General features: G+C 37.6%; 1 protein-coding gene across 4 annotated transcripts in view; it reads left to right on the plus strand.

Moving 5' to 3' along the window:
* Nucleotides 1-16258, plus strand: part of SCLT1 (sodium channel and clathrin linker 1) — a 268143-nt gene that overhangs the window by 229805 nt on the left and 22080 nt on the right. For 3 of the 4 annotated variants that reach the window (XR_016393194.1, XR_016393195.1, XM_022556932.2), the window contains exon 19: nucleotides 12656-12734. Coding sequence is in view for 1 of the 4 variants with exons in the window: in XM_022556932.2 (XP_022412640.1) it covers nucleotides 12656-12734 (79 nt within the window). In the remaining 3 variants the exon portion in view is untranslated. The other variant, XM_089911510.1, reaches the window with a different exon arrangement.

The following is a 16258-nucleotide window of genomic DNA, read 5'->3' on the forward strand; positions in this document are numbered from 1 at the left end:
CTATTATGTGGAAAACAGACTAGAGAAGGGGCAAAAATGGAGTCAGGGAAACCAGATATTAGATTATGACAGTATTCTAGATGATAGTGGCTTAGAACAGAGTGTTGTGGGTGGAGATGGAGAGAAATGGGTAGTTATGAAATATATTAGGGAGGTGTAGGGTAGAACTCACGATAAGTCAAATCTAGGGGATGAGAAAATGGAAGGAATCTAAGATGACGTCTAAGCTTTGACTCGAGCATCTGGGTAGATGGTGATGATGCCCTTTACTGGGAGGGAGGAAACTTGGGAAGGTATGGATAAGAAGTAGTTGCCATTTTGGACAAGTTGCATTTGAAGTGCTCGTTTGTGTTCCTCTACAGTCATGGCCTAAATGAGATCACTTAGGGGGAATGTGCAGAAAGGGAAAGAATGAACCTGGGCCTGTGACCAAGGGTGCTTGAATATATCTAAAGCTGGCCTGTAACCTGTGGTATTTTTAGTTAACTGAATAAGATTTGAAACCTTAGGATGAATTTCCTTTTTTAGTAGTCAGGTCTTTTGAAGCCACACACGAAGTCAAGGTCACAGTCTTTGCAATTGCTGACCATTTTGCTGCATACTCAGGATTAAATTTTTTTCAGAGAATCTTCACTTTGCCTTTTAGATCTTGATATTATATAATGCCACAGATTTGCTTTACTAACATCTCTTGTAAATGATTGGGCTTAAGGTAAGAGGCAGTGTGATTTAGTTGAGAGAACATTTTGATTAAAAGACCGGGTATGAAGCCCATTTTTTCCTTCAGTCATTGCTTGACCTTAGGAACATTAAATAACTTTTCTGAGCCTTAATTTCTTTACCTATAAGATGAGAACAATAACTACTTTGCAATATGAAAGCACTAATAAGATACAGTATTAACGTTCATGTGCAGTAGAAAACCCTCTTGGCTGATGTCCACTTCATCGTGGGCAACATGAACCAGTGAAGTTTCTGTACAAAGCATACTGACCAGGGCCCGAGACTTTCTCTGTGCCCTTACCTAGTCAACTTAGACACTCTGCACTTGCTTTACAGTATCAGTGTGATTGTTCCCAAACCAGGTTATGCCGGTTATACCTGTTTTAGAAATAGATAATTTAATTAAATAAACCAGTGATATGTGAGTACAAAAAGAAAGTTATTGTTTCTTTTTAAACTGAATTGTATACTTTGGAGAATTTGCTGTTGAATTAAGTCTGGATAAGCAACTATAAAATAAAGGGAATACTGTAAAAATCTAGAATATTTCTGTATTTGGACTGCTTGCCAAGTGCCTTTAAATTCTTATACCACCTTAATGAAAGCAAAAGTGGAAACGATTATAGATGATAACATTATGGATGTGGTTTGTGTAAGAAAGACGTTCAACATTGAAACACTCCAATCAGTGTGCTCATACTTTAAAAGAAAAAATTCTTTAAGAACTTTCTATATTCCAGGCAAAAAGCTCAGACAAAATCCTTATCCTTCCTTAGGCCTCAGACCTCTTAAAAGCCTGAGGAAATCTATAGACCTTCTTCCCAGACTAGGTAAACACACAAGATCTTGTATATAGTTCAGTGTATTTGTGAACGTACTACCTGAAGCCTGTCCGTGGACCACAGAGGAAGGGCTCTTGTGTTAGGTGCTCACCCTTCACCCACTTCCACCTCCAGCTGAAGAATTGGATGACTTCCCAATGTTGATTCTAATATTTTTTTAATAGATACAGCATTAATTATTTTGTTTATAAATTATTTTATAAAATTTTACTTACACAGAACGTAGTAAATCAATTATATTTTACAAATAAATTTTAAATTATATTTTGTAGGCATGACTAGGATTTTCTATCACATACACATGAATTAATATAAGTGAACTAAAAATATTTAGGACACTGATGGGCTAAGCAATTCCCAGTGATAGAATAAGGAATTCCTTGTTCTTCTACAGTTACATTGAAATCGGTAGAAGATAATTTTACCTTAAACCTTATGATATGTAATATGTCAGAAATTATAGAGAACCTGGGTACAGTTCCATTTAAATTTTGTAATTAGTATAAAGTACTCTTTAACTGCCATAATGTCATAAAGAAACTGGAAATGTCACCTATCTCTGTACCTTCTGGCAGGCTACACTTAAATCATTCCCGATTGGTAAGGATGTTTCTGTTTTTAAAGATTTCCAGTGACGAGATTATATAGCTTTACTTGGCAAGTGTTTGAGTGTAATACCACTGTGAAACTTTCTAGAAGGTCTTATTTTATGTTTATCCTAAATTACTAATGACATAGGGAACTCTCAATTATATTCTCTAATAAAGAGACATTTTTCTCATAGGTAATACAGAGTCAGATCATCCTCCTGGGTCTTTCTGTTATCCCTGCAATGAAATATCCTGATAGAGAAATAAGGAGCTGCAAAGTACTGACAGGCAGGCTCCAGGAAGGCCTCGGGGGATAGAGTTGGTGAAATCACTTTTCTCTCCACCCTTTAATACATTCTAAACTTTCATTCAGGAGTGAGACTGAAGGAAATGCTTAACTGAAAAATTCTCTTTTCTTAGGCACGTCAAATCGTTTGGAGAAAGTAGTAGACTATAAATAAATCTAAATAAATGTTTAAAAATTTTTATCTAAAGTATGTTTTGTGGTAGATTCCTCAGTAACTGTTGAGCAAATAGCAAATAAAATTTTCTAACTGCTAGGTTTCCTAAACCTGCAAATATTTATTAAATCCCTATGTGTAAAGCCCTGTGGTGTATACTGTGGAAACTAAAAACAATCCCCTTTTTAAAAGTCTCCATTATACTTGGGGGCCTGTGAGTATGTGTGTGTGTGTATAAGTGTATATGTATATAAACACATAGATAAACCACTAATTAGAATTATAGTACAGAATTGTTAAGTCTCCCACATAAAATAAATAATGCTTTGATGCGAGAAGAGAACTGTCTGGATTAAAAGGAACTGGGAAGGAGGCATAGAAAGAAGAGGAACAAGAGTGGAATCTTAAAGAATGGGCAGGATTTTAATGGGAAATCTTCGATAGAGGGTACAGAAAGTGATACAAAATGAACCTAAAGATGATACATATATGATTTATTGGTGAGACAGTGAGAGCCTAACTGAAGTAGAAGGCTCCTATTGGAGATAAGGTTGAAAAGATAAATTACACAAAATTTTTGAGGAATTTGAATGCAGTCTCAGGAGTTTGGACTGTTTTGTCTGGTAGCAGAGAGCCACTGGAGATTATTGCTCAAGGAAACAAATTATTAAGGTGGTGCTTTAGAAAGAGAAATATGCTAGTGATGTGTTAGGGAAAACTACTCCATCAATTGAGCACTGCTATGTGCACTGGTGGATGCTTTACATACAGCTTTTCACTTGATGCTGAGAAGCCCGAGCAGTTGGCTACTGCAGTAAATCTAAAAATTAAGTTATAAGAACTTCAGTTGTGATGGTAACACTGAGTAGTAATGAAGAATAGGGAATTCCCTGGTTAAGGTTCTTCCCTGAAGAATAGGGAATTCAGTGGTTAAGACTTGGTGCTTTCACTGCCGTGGGCTGGGGTTCAATCCCTGGTGAGGAAACTAAGATCCTGCAAGCTGTGCAATGCAGCCAAAAAATGTATATGTATACATATACACATATAAAGGAAATGAAAAATAGATGCAAAAAAACACTGCAGAGGAAGAATCTATTTAGGGGCAAACTAGATGTTGCATTCAAGAGAAAGTGAGAAACAGAGTTGACTTTAAGGTTTTTAACCTAAGTAGTGAGGGCAGAGATGTCAGTATAAAAACTGAGTAGCAGGATGAGAAGTAGGTTTTATCTTAGGACTTCAAAAAAAACAGAGAGAGAGAAAAGTAGGTTTGCAAGGGGATGCAAAATGTTTGATGTTAGTCATGTTAAATTTGAATATAGGACTGAACCTTTAGGGAAGAAATCGGAAAGATATAACTTGTCAGGTTTCCAAGTAAATGTGTAAATATTTCTATTCCTTACAGTGCCTAATACACACATTCACACATACATTCTCTTTCACTTATTCATCTAACAAACATTTAGCATTTGCCTGCCATGGTGCACAGTACAGGGGAGTGGTTAAGAGCACAGACTTTGGAGCCAAAGGGCCCGGTTTTTCAATTCTGACTCTCCAATTGACAAGCTGTGTGAGTCTAGGCAAGTTACTTAACTTTATTTTTAAATGCCTCTGTCTTTTAGTTTTCTCATATGTAAAATTGGGGATCTCACGGGATTATCATGAAAGCTAGAAAAGGTAGTTTACATAAAGCATCTGGAACAGTGCTAGGCACCGAGGAAGCACTGGGGGATTGTTCGCTGTTATTACCACCGTCACCAACATCTTCACTGTCTTGACGAATAGCAGTGTTGCTTGCTGTCCAATGGGGGTGACAGCGGTTGATACACGACAGAACAGATATTTACACAGATAAAAAATAACTTAGAGGGCTTCTCTGGTGGCGCAGTGGTTGAGAGTCCGCCTGCCGATGCAGGGGACATGGGTTCGTGCCCCAGTCCGGGAAGATCCCACATGACGCAGAGTGGCTGGGCCCGTGACCCATGGCTGCTGAGCCTGCGCATCCGGAGCCTGTGCTCCGCAACGGGAGGCCACGACAGTGAGAGGCCCACGTACTGCAAAAAAAAAAGTAACTTAAAGTTAATAGTTTGTATCTTTGTGATCTTAAACTTTGTGGGAAGTTATTACTATCTAATAGGAATTATTAGGAATTATTACTATTATTCAGATAACTTGTCATGGGTAAATGAATAGCTTAGGCATCAAATTATGCAGTAGGTGTTTTCTGAAAAGGTTTTGTATAAACTGAGTTTTGGCTAACTTTATAAATACAATCATTGTATCATCTTCCTCTCCATAGTACTCAGAGGTTATTTCTCATCAGCACTAATGTGCATAACTTTTACCTTTAATTACATTCTGCCTAGAAGACTGGCCACATTAGTCACTTTGCTTTTCTTTGTTATGTCATGTTGAGGAGCAGCAGTAACTTAAACTACACAAGATACTTTAAAGGAAGCATACTCATTTATCCCACATTATTATTACCACCAAAATAAAGCTGAGGTCAAACATTAGAGTTTGTCTGTCACGCAATCAGTGATAGATACTCAAGCTTCTCATATACTCAGTGACATGTATAGATGAAGCCACTGAGTAGGAATAAGTCGTTTCCCCTTAGTCTGTAAGTTCTGTTGTGGCAACATCCATGTGTTTACCACCGCATGCCTTGCACTTGGCCATAAAGAATGTTCAGTAGATATTTCTGGAATTGATTTGTAGACATGATTTTTTGTCCTCTTCTATGTATTTATAATAAACTGCTTGCTGATTTTAACAGCTATCCACTCAAATATAGGACACTAGAGGGACTTACCAGGTTTTTAGGTTCACTTGGAAAAAATTCAAGGCTCATAATTGGAAGTGTTAATCTATCGATTTACTTTAGAAGCAGAAGTAAGGTCAAAGGATAAAAACCAATCCTGAATTAACTATTTTAATACTCAGAAATTGATTTTATCTTGTTTAAAGTTATTTTAAAGACTACATTGTATCTGCTTCTAACCTGGGACCCTGGAAATTATCTTTAGCCAAAAGCAATATAATGCTTATATGTTGAACAACACCAACAACAACGACAACATTTCTGTCTTCTGTGCATAAGATTATTCCAGCTAATAAAGCATAAAAGATATGAATGCATAAAATAAGGCAAATACACAACCAACCAAAACATAAATTTTAATCCTGAATGCACTACATTGAAATGATGTTGACCGATTAACATTACCTTAAATTTCCGAGAGTTGAGCCCTGCTAAGAAGCACCATATATGAATCTTAAAAATAACAAACACTGTATCTGTTTCATATGAATACACTTTCATTTTAATGCCAAGTACTACCTCAAGATACTGATATTAAAGAGACTTCGGCACTTTTAAAATATGTGTATGTGAGTTTTTTGCTTTTTTTATTGTGGTAAAATAAACATAATATAAAATGTACAATTTTAACCATTATTTAAATTGTGATAAAAAATTTACAGTCTTAATCATTTTTTTGACATCTTTATTGGAGTATAACTGCTTTACAATGATGTGTTAGTTTCTGCTTTACAACAAAGTGAATCAGCTATACATATACATATATCACCATATCCCCTCCCTCTTGCGTCTCCCTCCCACCCTCCTATCCCACCCATCTAGGTGGTCACAAAGCACCGAGCTGATCTCCCTGTGCTATGCGGCTTCTTCCCACTAGCTATCTATTTTACATTTGGTAGTGTATATATGTCCATGCTACTCTCTCACTTCGTCCCAGCTTACCCTTCCCCCTCCCCGTGTCCTCAAGTCCATTATCTACGTCTGCCTCTTTATTCCTGTCCCTCCCCTAGGTTCATCAGAACAATATTTTTTTTAGATTCCATATATACGTATTAGCATACGGTATTTGTTTTTCTGACTTACTTCACTCTGTAGGACAGACTCTAGGTCCATCCCCCTCACTACAGATAACTCAATTTGGTTTCTTTTTATGGCTGAGTAATGTTCCATTGTATATATGTGCCACATCTTCATTATCCATTCATCTGTCGATGGACACTTAGGTTGCTTCCATGCCCTGGCTATTGTAAATAGTGCCGCAATGAACATTGTGGTACATGACTCTTTTTGAATTATGGTTTTCTCAGGGTATATGCCCAGTAGTGGGATTGCTGGGTCATATGGTAGTTCTATTTTTAGTTTTTTAAGGAACCTCCATACTGTTCTCCATAGTGGCTGTATCCATTTACATTCCCACCAACACTGCAAGAGGGATGCCTTTTCTCCACACCCTCTCCAGCATTTATTGTTTGTACATTTTTTGATGATGGCCATTCTGACCGGTGTGAAGCGATACCTCATTGTAGTTTTGATTTGCATTTCTCTAATGATTAGTGATGTTGACCATCCTCTCACGTATTTGTTGGCAATCTGTATATCTTCTTTGGAAAAATGTCTATTTAGGTCTTCTGCCCATTTTTGGATTGGGTTGTTTGTTTTTTTGATACTGAGCTGCCTGAGATGCTTGTGTATTTCGGAGACTGATCCTTTGTCAGTTGCTTCATTTGCAAATATTTTCTCCCATTCTGAGGGTTGTCTTTTCATCTTGTTTATGGCTTCTTTTGCTGTGCAAAAGCTTTTAAGTTGCATTAGGACCCATTTGTTTATTTTTGTTTTTATGTCCACTTCTCTAGGAGGTGGGTCAAAAAGCATCTTGCTGTGATTTATGTCACAGAGTGTTCTGCTTATGTTTTCCTCTAATAGTTTTACAGTGTCTGGGCTTACATTTACGTCTTTAATTCATTTTGAGTTTATTTTTATGTATGGTGTTAGGGAGTGTTCTAATTTCATTCTTTCACATGTAGCTATCCAGTTTGCCCAGCACCACTTACTGAAGAGGCTGTCTTTTCTTGCCTCCTTTATCAAAGATAAGGTGACTATCTGTGCATGGGTTTATCTCAGGGCTTTCTATCCTGTTCCATTGATCTTATTTCTGTTTTTGTGCCAGTACCATACTATCTTGATTACTTTAGCTTTGTAGTATAGTTGAAAGTCAGGGAGCCTGATTCCTACAGCTGTGTTTGTCTTTCTCAAGAATTCTTTGGCTGTTTGGGGTCTTTTGTGTTTCTGTAAAATTTGTTAATTTTTTTTTTCTAGTTCTGTGAAAAATGCCATTGGTAGTTTGATAGGGATTGCATTCAATCTGTAGATTGCTTTGGTTAATAGAGTCATTCTCACAATGTTGATTCTTCCAATCCAAGAACATGATACATTTCTCCATCTGTTTGTATCATCTTTAACTTCTTTCATCAGTGTCTTATAGTTTTCTGCATACAGGTGTTTTGTCTCCTTAGATAGGTTTATTCCTAGGTATTTTATTCTTTTTGTTGCAATGGTAAATGGGAGTGTTTCCTTAATTTCTCTTTCAGATTTTTCATCATTAGTGTATACGAATGCAAGAGATTTCTGTGCATTAATTTAGTATCCTGCTACTTTAACAGATTCATTGATTAGCTCTAGTAGTTTTCTGGTAGCATTTTTAGGATTCTCTATGTATAGTATCATGTCATCTGCAAACAGTGACAGCTTTACTTCTTTTCCAATTTGTATTCCTTTTATTTCTTTTTCTTCTCTGATAGCTGTGGCTAAAACTTCCAAAACTATGTTGAATAATAGTGGTGAGAGTAGGCAACCTTGTCTGGTTCCTGATCTTAGTGGAAATGGTTTCCATTTTTCACCACTGAGAAGGATGTTGGCTGTGGGTTTGTTATATATGGCCTTTATTATGTTGAGATAAGTTCCCTCTATGCCTACTTTCTGGAGAGTTTTTATCATAAATGGGTGTTGAATTTTGTCAAAAGCTTTTTCTGCACCTATTGAGATTTTAGTATGGTTTTTATCCTTCAGTTTGTTAATATGGTGTTTCACATTGATTGATTTGCGTATATTGAAGAATCCTTGCATTCCTGGGATAAACCCCACTTGATCATGGTGTATGATCATTTTAATGTGCTGTTGGATTCTGTTTGCTAGTATTTTGTTGAGGATTTTTATATCTGCGTTCATCAGTGATATTGGCCTGTAATTTGCCTTTTAGGTGACATTTTTGTCTGGTTTTGGTATCAGGGTGATGGTGGCCTCATGGGATGAGTTTGGGAGTGTTCCTCCCTCTGCTATATTTTGGAAGAGTTTGAGAAGGATAGGTATTAGCTCTTCTCTAAGTTTTTGACAGAATTCGCCTGTGAAGCCATCTGATCCTGGGCTTTTGTTTGTTGGAAGATTTTTAATCACAGTTTCAATTTCAGTGCTTGTGATTGTTCTGTTTATATTTTCTCTTTCTTCCTGCTTCAGTCTTGGAAAGTTGTGTTTTTCTAAGAATTTATCCATTTCTTCCAGGTTGTCCATTTTATTGGCATATGGTTGCTTATAGTAATGTCTCATGATCCTTTGTATTTCTGCAGTGTCAGTTGTTACTTCTCCTTTTTCATTTCTAATTCTGTTGATTTGAGTCTTCTCCGTTTTTTTCTTGACGATCTTGCTAATGGTTTATCAATTTTGTTTTTCTTCTCAAAGAACCAGCTTTTAGTTTTATTGATCTTTGCTATGGTTTCCTTCATTTCTTTTTCATTTATTTCTATTCTGATCTTTATGATTTCCTTCCTTCTGCTAACTTTGGTGGTTTTTTGTTCTTCTTTCTCTAATGGCTTTCGGTGTAAGGTCAGGTTGTTTTTTTTGAGATTTTTCTTGTTTCTTGAGGTAGGAATGTATTGCTATAAACTTCCCTCTTAGAACTGATTTGCTGCATCCCATAGGTTTTGGGTCATTGTGTTTTCATTGTCATTTGTTTCTAGGTACTTTTTGATTTCCTCTTTGATTTCTTCAGTGATCTCTTGGTTATTTAGTAGCATATTGTTTAGCCTCCATATATTTGTATTTTTTACAGTTTTTTTCCTGTAATTGATATTTACTCTCATAGCATTGTGGTCGGAAGAGATACTTGATACAATTTCAGTTTTCTTCAATTTACCAAGGCTTGATTTGTGACCTAAGATATGATCTATCCTGAAGAATGGTCCGTGAGAACTTGAGAAGAAAGTGTGTTCTGTTGTTTTTGGATGGAACGTCCTATAAATATCAATTAAGTCCATCTTTTTTAATGTGTCATTTAAAGCTTGTGTTTCCTTATTGATTTTCATTTTGGTTGATCTGTCCATTGTTGAATGTGAGGAGTTAAAGTCCCCTACTATTATTGTGCTACTGTCGATTTCCCCTTTTATGACTGTTAGCATTTGCCTTATGTATTGGGGTGCTCCTGTGTTGGGTGCATGAATATTTACAATTGTTATATCTTCTTCTTGCATTGATCCCTTAATCATTATGTAGGGTCCTTCTTTTTCTCTTGTTATAGTCTTTATTTTAAAGTCTAGTTTTGTCTGATATGAGAATTGCTACTGCAGCTTTCTTTTGATTTCCATTTGCATGGAATATCTTTTTCCATACCCTACTTTCAGTCTGTATGTGTCCCTAGGCCTGAAGTGGGTCCCTTGTAGACAGCATATATACGGGTCTTGTTTTAATATCCTTTCGGGCAGTCTGTGTCTTTCGATTGGAGCATTTAATCCATTTACATTTAAGGTAGTTCTCAATATGTATGTTCCCATTACCATTTTCTTAATTGTTTTGAGTTTGTTATTGTAGGTCTTTCCTTGTCTTGTTTTTCCTGCCTAGAGAAGTTCCTTTAGCATTTGTTGTAAAGCTGGTTTGCTGGTGCTGAACTCTCTTAAATTTTGCTTGGCTGTAAAGGTTTTAATTTCTCCGCCAAATCTGAATGAGATCCTTGCTGGGTAGAGTAATCTTGGTTGTAGATTTTTCCCTTTTATCACTTTAAATATGTCCTGCCACTCCCTTCTGGCTTGCAGAGTTTCTGGTGAAAAATCAGCTGTTAACCTTACAGAGATTCCCTTGTATGTTATTTGTTGCTTTTCCCTTGCTTCTTTTAGTATTTTTTCTTTGTACTTAATTTTTGATAGTTTGATTGTTATGTGTCTTCTTGTGTTTCTCCTTGGATTTATCCTGTATGGGACTCTCTGCACTTCCTGGACTTGACTGACTATCTCCTTTCCCATGTTAGGGAAGTTTTCAACTATAATCTCTTCAAATATTTTCTCAGTCCCTTTCTTTTTCTCTTCTTCTTCTGGGACTCCTATAATTCGAATGTTGTTGCATTTAATGTTTTCCCAGAGGTCTCTGGGACTGTCCTCAATTCTTTTCATTCTTTATTCTGTACTCCAGTTGCTATTTCCAGTATTTTGTCTCACCTGTCACTTATCTGTTCTTCTGCCTCAGTTATTCTACTATTGAACCTTCTAGAGAATTTTTAATTTCATTTGTTGTGTTGTTCATCATTGTTTGTTTGCTGTTTAGTTCTTATAGGTCCTTGTTAAACGTTTTTTATATTTTCTCCATTCCATTTCCAAGATTTTGGATCATCTTCACCATCATTACTCTGAATTCTTTTTCAGGTAGACTGCTTATTTTCTCTTCATTTGTTTGGTCTGGTGGGTTTTTACCTTGCTCCTTCATCTGCTGCATATTTCTCTGTCTTCTCATTTTGCTTAACTTACTGTGTTTGCGATCTTCTTTTCGCAGGCTGCAGGTTCGTAGTTCCCGTTGTTTTTAGTGTCTGCCCCCAGTGGGTAAGGTTGTTTCAGTGGGTTGTGTAGGCTTCCTGGTGGAGGGGACTGGTGCCTGTTTTCCCGTGGGTGGGGCTGGATCTTGTCTTTGTGGTGGGCAGGGCTGCGTCTGGTGGTGTGTTTTGGGTGTCTGTGAACTTATTATGATTTTAGTCAGCCTCTCTGCCAATGGGTGCGGTTGTGTTCCTGTCTTGCTAGTTGATTGGCATGTGGCATCCAGCACTGGAGCTTGCTGGTCGTTGGGTGGAGCTGGGTCTTAGCGTTGAGACAGAGATCTCTCGGAGAGCTCTTGCAGATTGATATTACGTGGGGCCAGGAGGTCTCTGGTGGTCCAGTGTCCTGAACTCAGCTCTCCCACCTCAGAAGCTCAGGCCTCACACTAGGCCAGAGCACCAATACCCTGTCAGCCGCAGGGCTGCCACGGAAACAAATCTTCTCTCAAGAGCCAACTCTTTTTGACAGATTTGTCAGTTCTCTAGATGAATTCATTTGTGATCTCCTGACGTTACCGAGCCTGCTTGGTTTTGCCTGACAGGTAGCAACCAGAACACTGAGTTTTCGAGGTTTGCAACAAACAGAGGGCTTATTCAGTAAGCAGCCAAGCGACAGGATAACCAGTCTCAGATTTGCCTCCCTGAAGACAAGGGGCTCAAGCTATTTTGGGAATAAAGAATAAAAAAGTACAGCAGTCTGAGGTGTGGTGAGTGTGAGGCATGCAGGGATTGGAAAAAGGTGCAGAAGTTGTCCTTCTGCACAGGCGTAACTAAGCTCAAGTGGTGTATTCTTGAGGGGTCCTCAATGCCCTCTTGCTGCAAATGCAAAACAGGCTTCCCAGGGGTAGAATACTTTGGTCCTTGCCAGCCAAGAGATGGCTTTTTATCATGCAGAATATTTCTCTGTTGTTACTATTATTGCTGTCTTCTTTTTCGTTTAGCAGTTTATTACAGGTTATGATAAAAGATACACATGAACATCAAATGGACGAGATGCATAGGGCCAGGCATGGGAGAGGGGTACGGAGCATCTTTACCCTCTCCAGGCCCAAAGCTCTGCCCAAATTTCCACGTGTTCACCCACCTGGAAGTTTTCCATTCATTTTAAGTGAACAGCTCAATAGTGCTAAGTATTTTCACACTATTGTACAACCAATGTCCAGAATATATATGTATTTTATAAAGAAATGAGTCGTTTCAGATATGGTCTATTAAGAAGCAACTTTTATTTTGCACACAAGATATTTTTGTTCAAAACATGAACATGTATCTCACTAATAAAGATTCGATTTTGTTAAATTTTTGAACAGCTATATTAATGGCTTTTTCTTCCATTCTTTTTTTTTTTTCCTTCCTTGTCTCTTGATTAATAGGAGTGAGCTGAGTCGACAGAAACTTCATACCCAAGAGCTGCTTTCTCAGCTGGAAATGGCAAATGAAAAGGTAGTTGAGGTAAGATAATGACCCTCCTGGGAAGTGCTTTCTGCTGCAGGTTGATACACACGTTATAGAATTTTACCTGAACCAAGTCCAAATTAATTCTCAACTTGGAAATACCATACGGATGTGAGTATTTCTTGTAGAAATCATACATAACCCTAAAAGTGCACACTTAATATAATATGAATAAAAGCTTTGAAAGCTAGTGATTCATCATATTTAAATGACAAAGATAGAGCTCTTATTTCAGTTTCACCAGTATACCTTGTGCTTTTTCAGAATTGTTAGGATCCCCTTTATTTCTGTGCATGTCTAAGACTTTTTTTTAACCCAATTCCTCTAATTTTTTTTTAACATCTTTATTGGAGTATAATTGCTTTACATTTTTGTGTTAGTTTCTGCTATATAACAGACTGAATCAGCTATACATATACATATATCCCCATACCCCCTCCCTCTTGCGTCTCCCTCCCACCCTCCTATCCCACCCATCTAGGTGGTCACAAAGCACTGAGCTGGTCTCCCTGTGCTGTGCGGCTGCTTCCTACTTGCTATCTATTTTACATTTGGTAGTGTATATCTGTCAGTGCCACTCTCTCATTTCGTCCCAGCTTACCCTTCCCCCTCCCCATATCCTCAACTCCATTCTCTTCATCTGTGTCTTTATTCCTGTCCCTCCCCTAGGTTCATCAGAACCAGTTTTTTTTTTAGAATCCATATATACGTGTTAGCATACGGTATTTGTTTTTCTGACTTACTTCACTCTGTAGGACAGACTCTAAATTCATCCACCTCACTACAAATAACTCAATTTGGTTTCTTTTTATGGCTGAGTAATATTCCATTGTATATATGTGCCACATCATCTTTATCCATTCATCTATCGATGGACATTTAGGTTGCTTCCATGTCCTAGCTGTTGTAAATAGTGCTGCAGTGAACATTGCGGTACATGACTCTTTTTGAATTATGGTTTTCTCAGGGTATATGCCCAGTAGTGGGATTGCTGGGTCATATGATAGTTCTATTTTTAGTTTTTTAAGGAACCTCCATACTGTTCTCCATAGTGGCTATATCAATTTACACTCCCACCAACACTGCAAGAGGGTTTCCTTTTCTCTACACCCTCTCCAGCATTTATTGTTTGTAGATATTTTGATGATGGCCATTCTGACCAGTGTGAGGCGATACCACATTTTAGTTTTGATTTGCATTTCTCTAGTGATTAGTGATGTTGACCATCCTTTCATGTATTTGTTGGCAATCTGTATATCTTCTTTGGAGAAATGTCTATTTAGGTTTTCTGCCCATTTTTGGATTCGGTTGTTTGTTTGTTTGTTTGTTTGTTTTTAAATTTATTTATTTTATTATTTTATTTATTTATTTTTGGCTGTGCTGGGTCTTCATTTCCGCGCGAGGGCTCTCTCCAGTTGCGGCGAGCGGGGACCACTCCTCATCGCGGTGCGCGGGCCTCTCACTGCTGTGGCCTCTCCTGTTGCGGAGCACAGGCTCCAGACGCGCAGGCTCAGTAGCTGTGGCCCACGGGCCCAGTCTCTCCGCGGCATGTGGGATCTTCCCAGACCAGGGCTCGAACCCATGTCCCCTGCATTGGCAGGCAGACTCTCAACCACTGCGCCACCAGGGAAGCCCGGTTGTTTGTTTTTTTGATACTGAGCTGTTTGAGCTGCTTGTGTATTTCGGAGACTGATCCTTTGTCAGTTGCTTCATTTGCAAATATTTTCTCCCATTCTGAGGGTTGTCTTTTCATCTTGTTTATGGCTTCCTTTGCTGTGCAAAAGCTTTGAAGTTTCATTAGGTCCCATTTGTTTATTTTTGTTTTTATGTCCATTTCTCTAGGAGGTGGGTCAAAAAAGATCTTGCTGTGATTTATGTCACAGAGTGTTCTGCTTATGTTTTCCTCTAATAGTTTTACAGTGTCTGGGCTTACATTTACGTCTTTAATCCATTGTGAGTTTATTTTTATGTATGGTGTTAGGGAGTGTTCTAATTTCATTCTTTTACATGTAGCTGTCCAGTTTGCCCAGCACCACTTACTGAAGAGGCTGTCTTTTCTTGCCTCCTTTATCAAAGATAGGTGACCATCTGTGCATGGGTTTATCTCTGGGCTTTCTATCCTTTTCCATTGATCTATATTTCTGTTTATGTGCCGGTACCATACTGTCTTGATTACTGTAGATTTGTAGTATAGTCTACTATAGTCTATAATATAGTCTGTAGTATAGTCTATAGTCAGCGTGATTCTTCCAGCTCCATTTATCTTTCTCAAGATGGCTTTGGCTATTTGGGGTCTTTTGTGTTTCCATAAAATTTGTGAAATTTTTTGTTCTAATTCTGTTAAAAATGCCATTGGTAGTTTGATAGGGATTGCATTCAATCAGTTGATTGCTTTGGATAGTGCAGTCATTTTCACAATGTTGATTCTTCCAATCCAAGAACATGGTATATCTCTTCATCTGTTTGTATCATCTTTAATTTCTTTCATCAGTATCTTATACTTTGCTGCATACAGGTGTTTTGTCTCCTTAGATAGGTTTATTCCTAGGTATTTTATTCTTTTTGTTGCAGTGGTAAATGGGAGTATTTCCTTATTTCTCCTTCAGATTTTTCCTCATTAGTGTATAGGAATGCAAGAGATTTCTGTGCATTAATTTTGTATCCTGCTACTTTACCAGATTCATTGAGTAGCTCTAGTAGTTTTCTGGTAGCACTTTTAGGATTCTCTATGTATAGGATCCTGTCATCTGCAAACAGTGACAGTTTTACTTCTTCTTCTCCAATTTGGATTCCTTTTATTGCTTTTTCTTATCTGATTGCTATGGCTAAAACTTCCAAAACTGTGTTGAATAATAGTGGTGAGAGTGAGCAACCTTGTCTTATTCCTGATCTTAGTGGAAATGGTTTCCATTTTTCACCACTGAGAAGGATGTTGGCTGTGGGTTTGTTATATATGGCCTTTATTATGTTGGGATAAGTTCCCTCTATGCCTACTTTCTGGAGAGTTTTTATCATGAATGGATGTTGAATTGTCTCAAAAGCTTTATCTGCATCTATTGAGATGATAATATGGTTTTTATCCTTCTGTTAATGTGGTTTATCACATTGAATGATTTGTGTATATTGAAGAATCCTTTCATTCATGGGATAAACCCCACTTGATCATGGTGTATGATCATTTTAATGTGCTGTTGGATTCTGTTTGCTAGTATTTTGTTGAGGATTTTTATATCTGTGTTCATCAGTGCTACTGGCCTGTAGTTTTCTTTTTTTGTGACATCTTTCTCTGGTTTTGGTATCAGGGTGATGATGGCCTCGTGGGATGAGTTTGGGAGTGTTCCTCCCTCTGCTATATTTTGGAAGAGTTTGAGAAGGATAGGTGTTAGCTCTTTTCTAAGTGTTTGACAGAATTCGCCTGTGAAGCCATCTGATCCTGGGCTTTTGTTTGTTGGAAGATTTTTAATCACAGTTTCAATTTCAGTGCTTGTGATTATTGTTTATATTTTCTCTTTCTTCCTGCT

Source organism: Delphinapterus leucas, chromosome 5, assembly GCF_059928025.1.
Source record: "Delphinapterus leucas isolate spDelLeu-1000000601 "Yukka" chromosome 5, BTC_Dleu_Yukka2, whole genome shotgun sequence".
NCBI classification, from domain to species: Eukaryota; Metazoa; Chordata; class Mammalia; order Artiodactyla; family Monodontidae; genus Delphinapterus; species Delphinapterus leucas.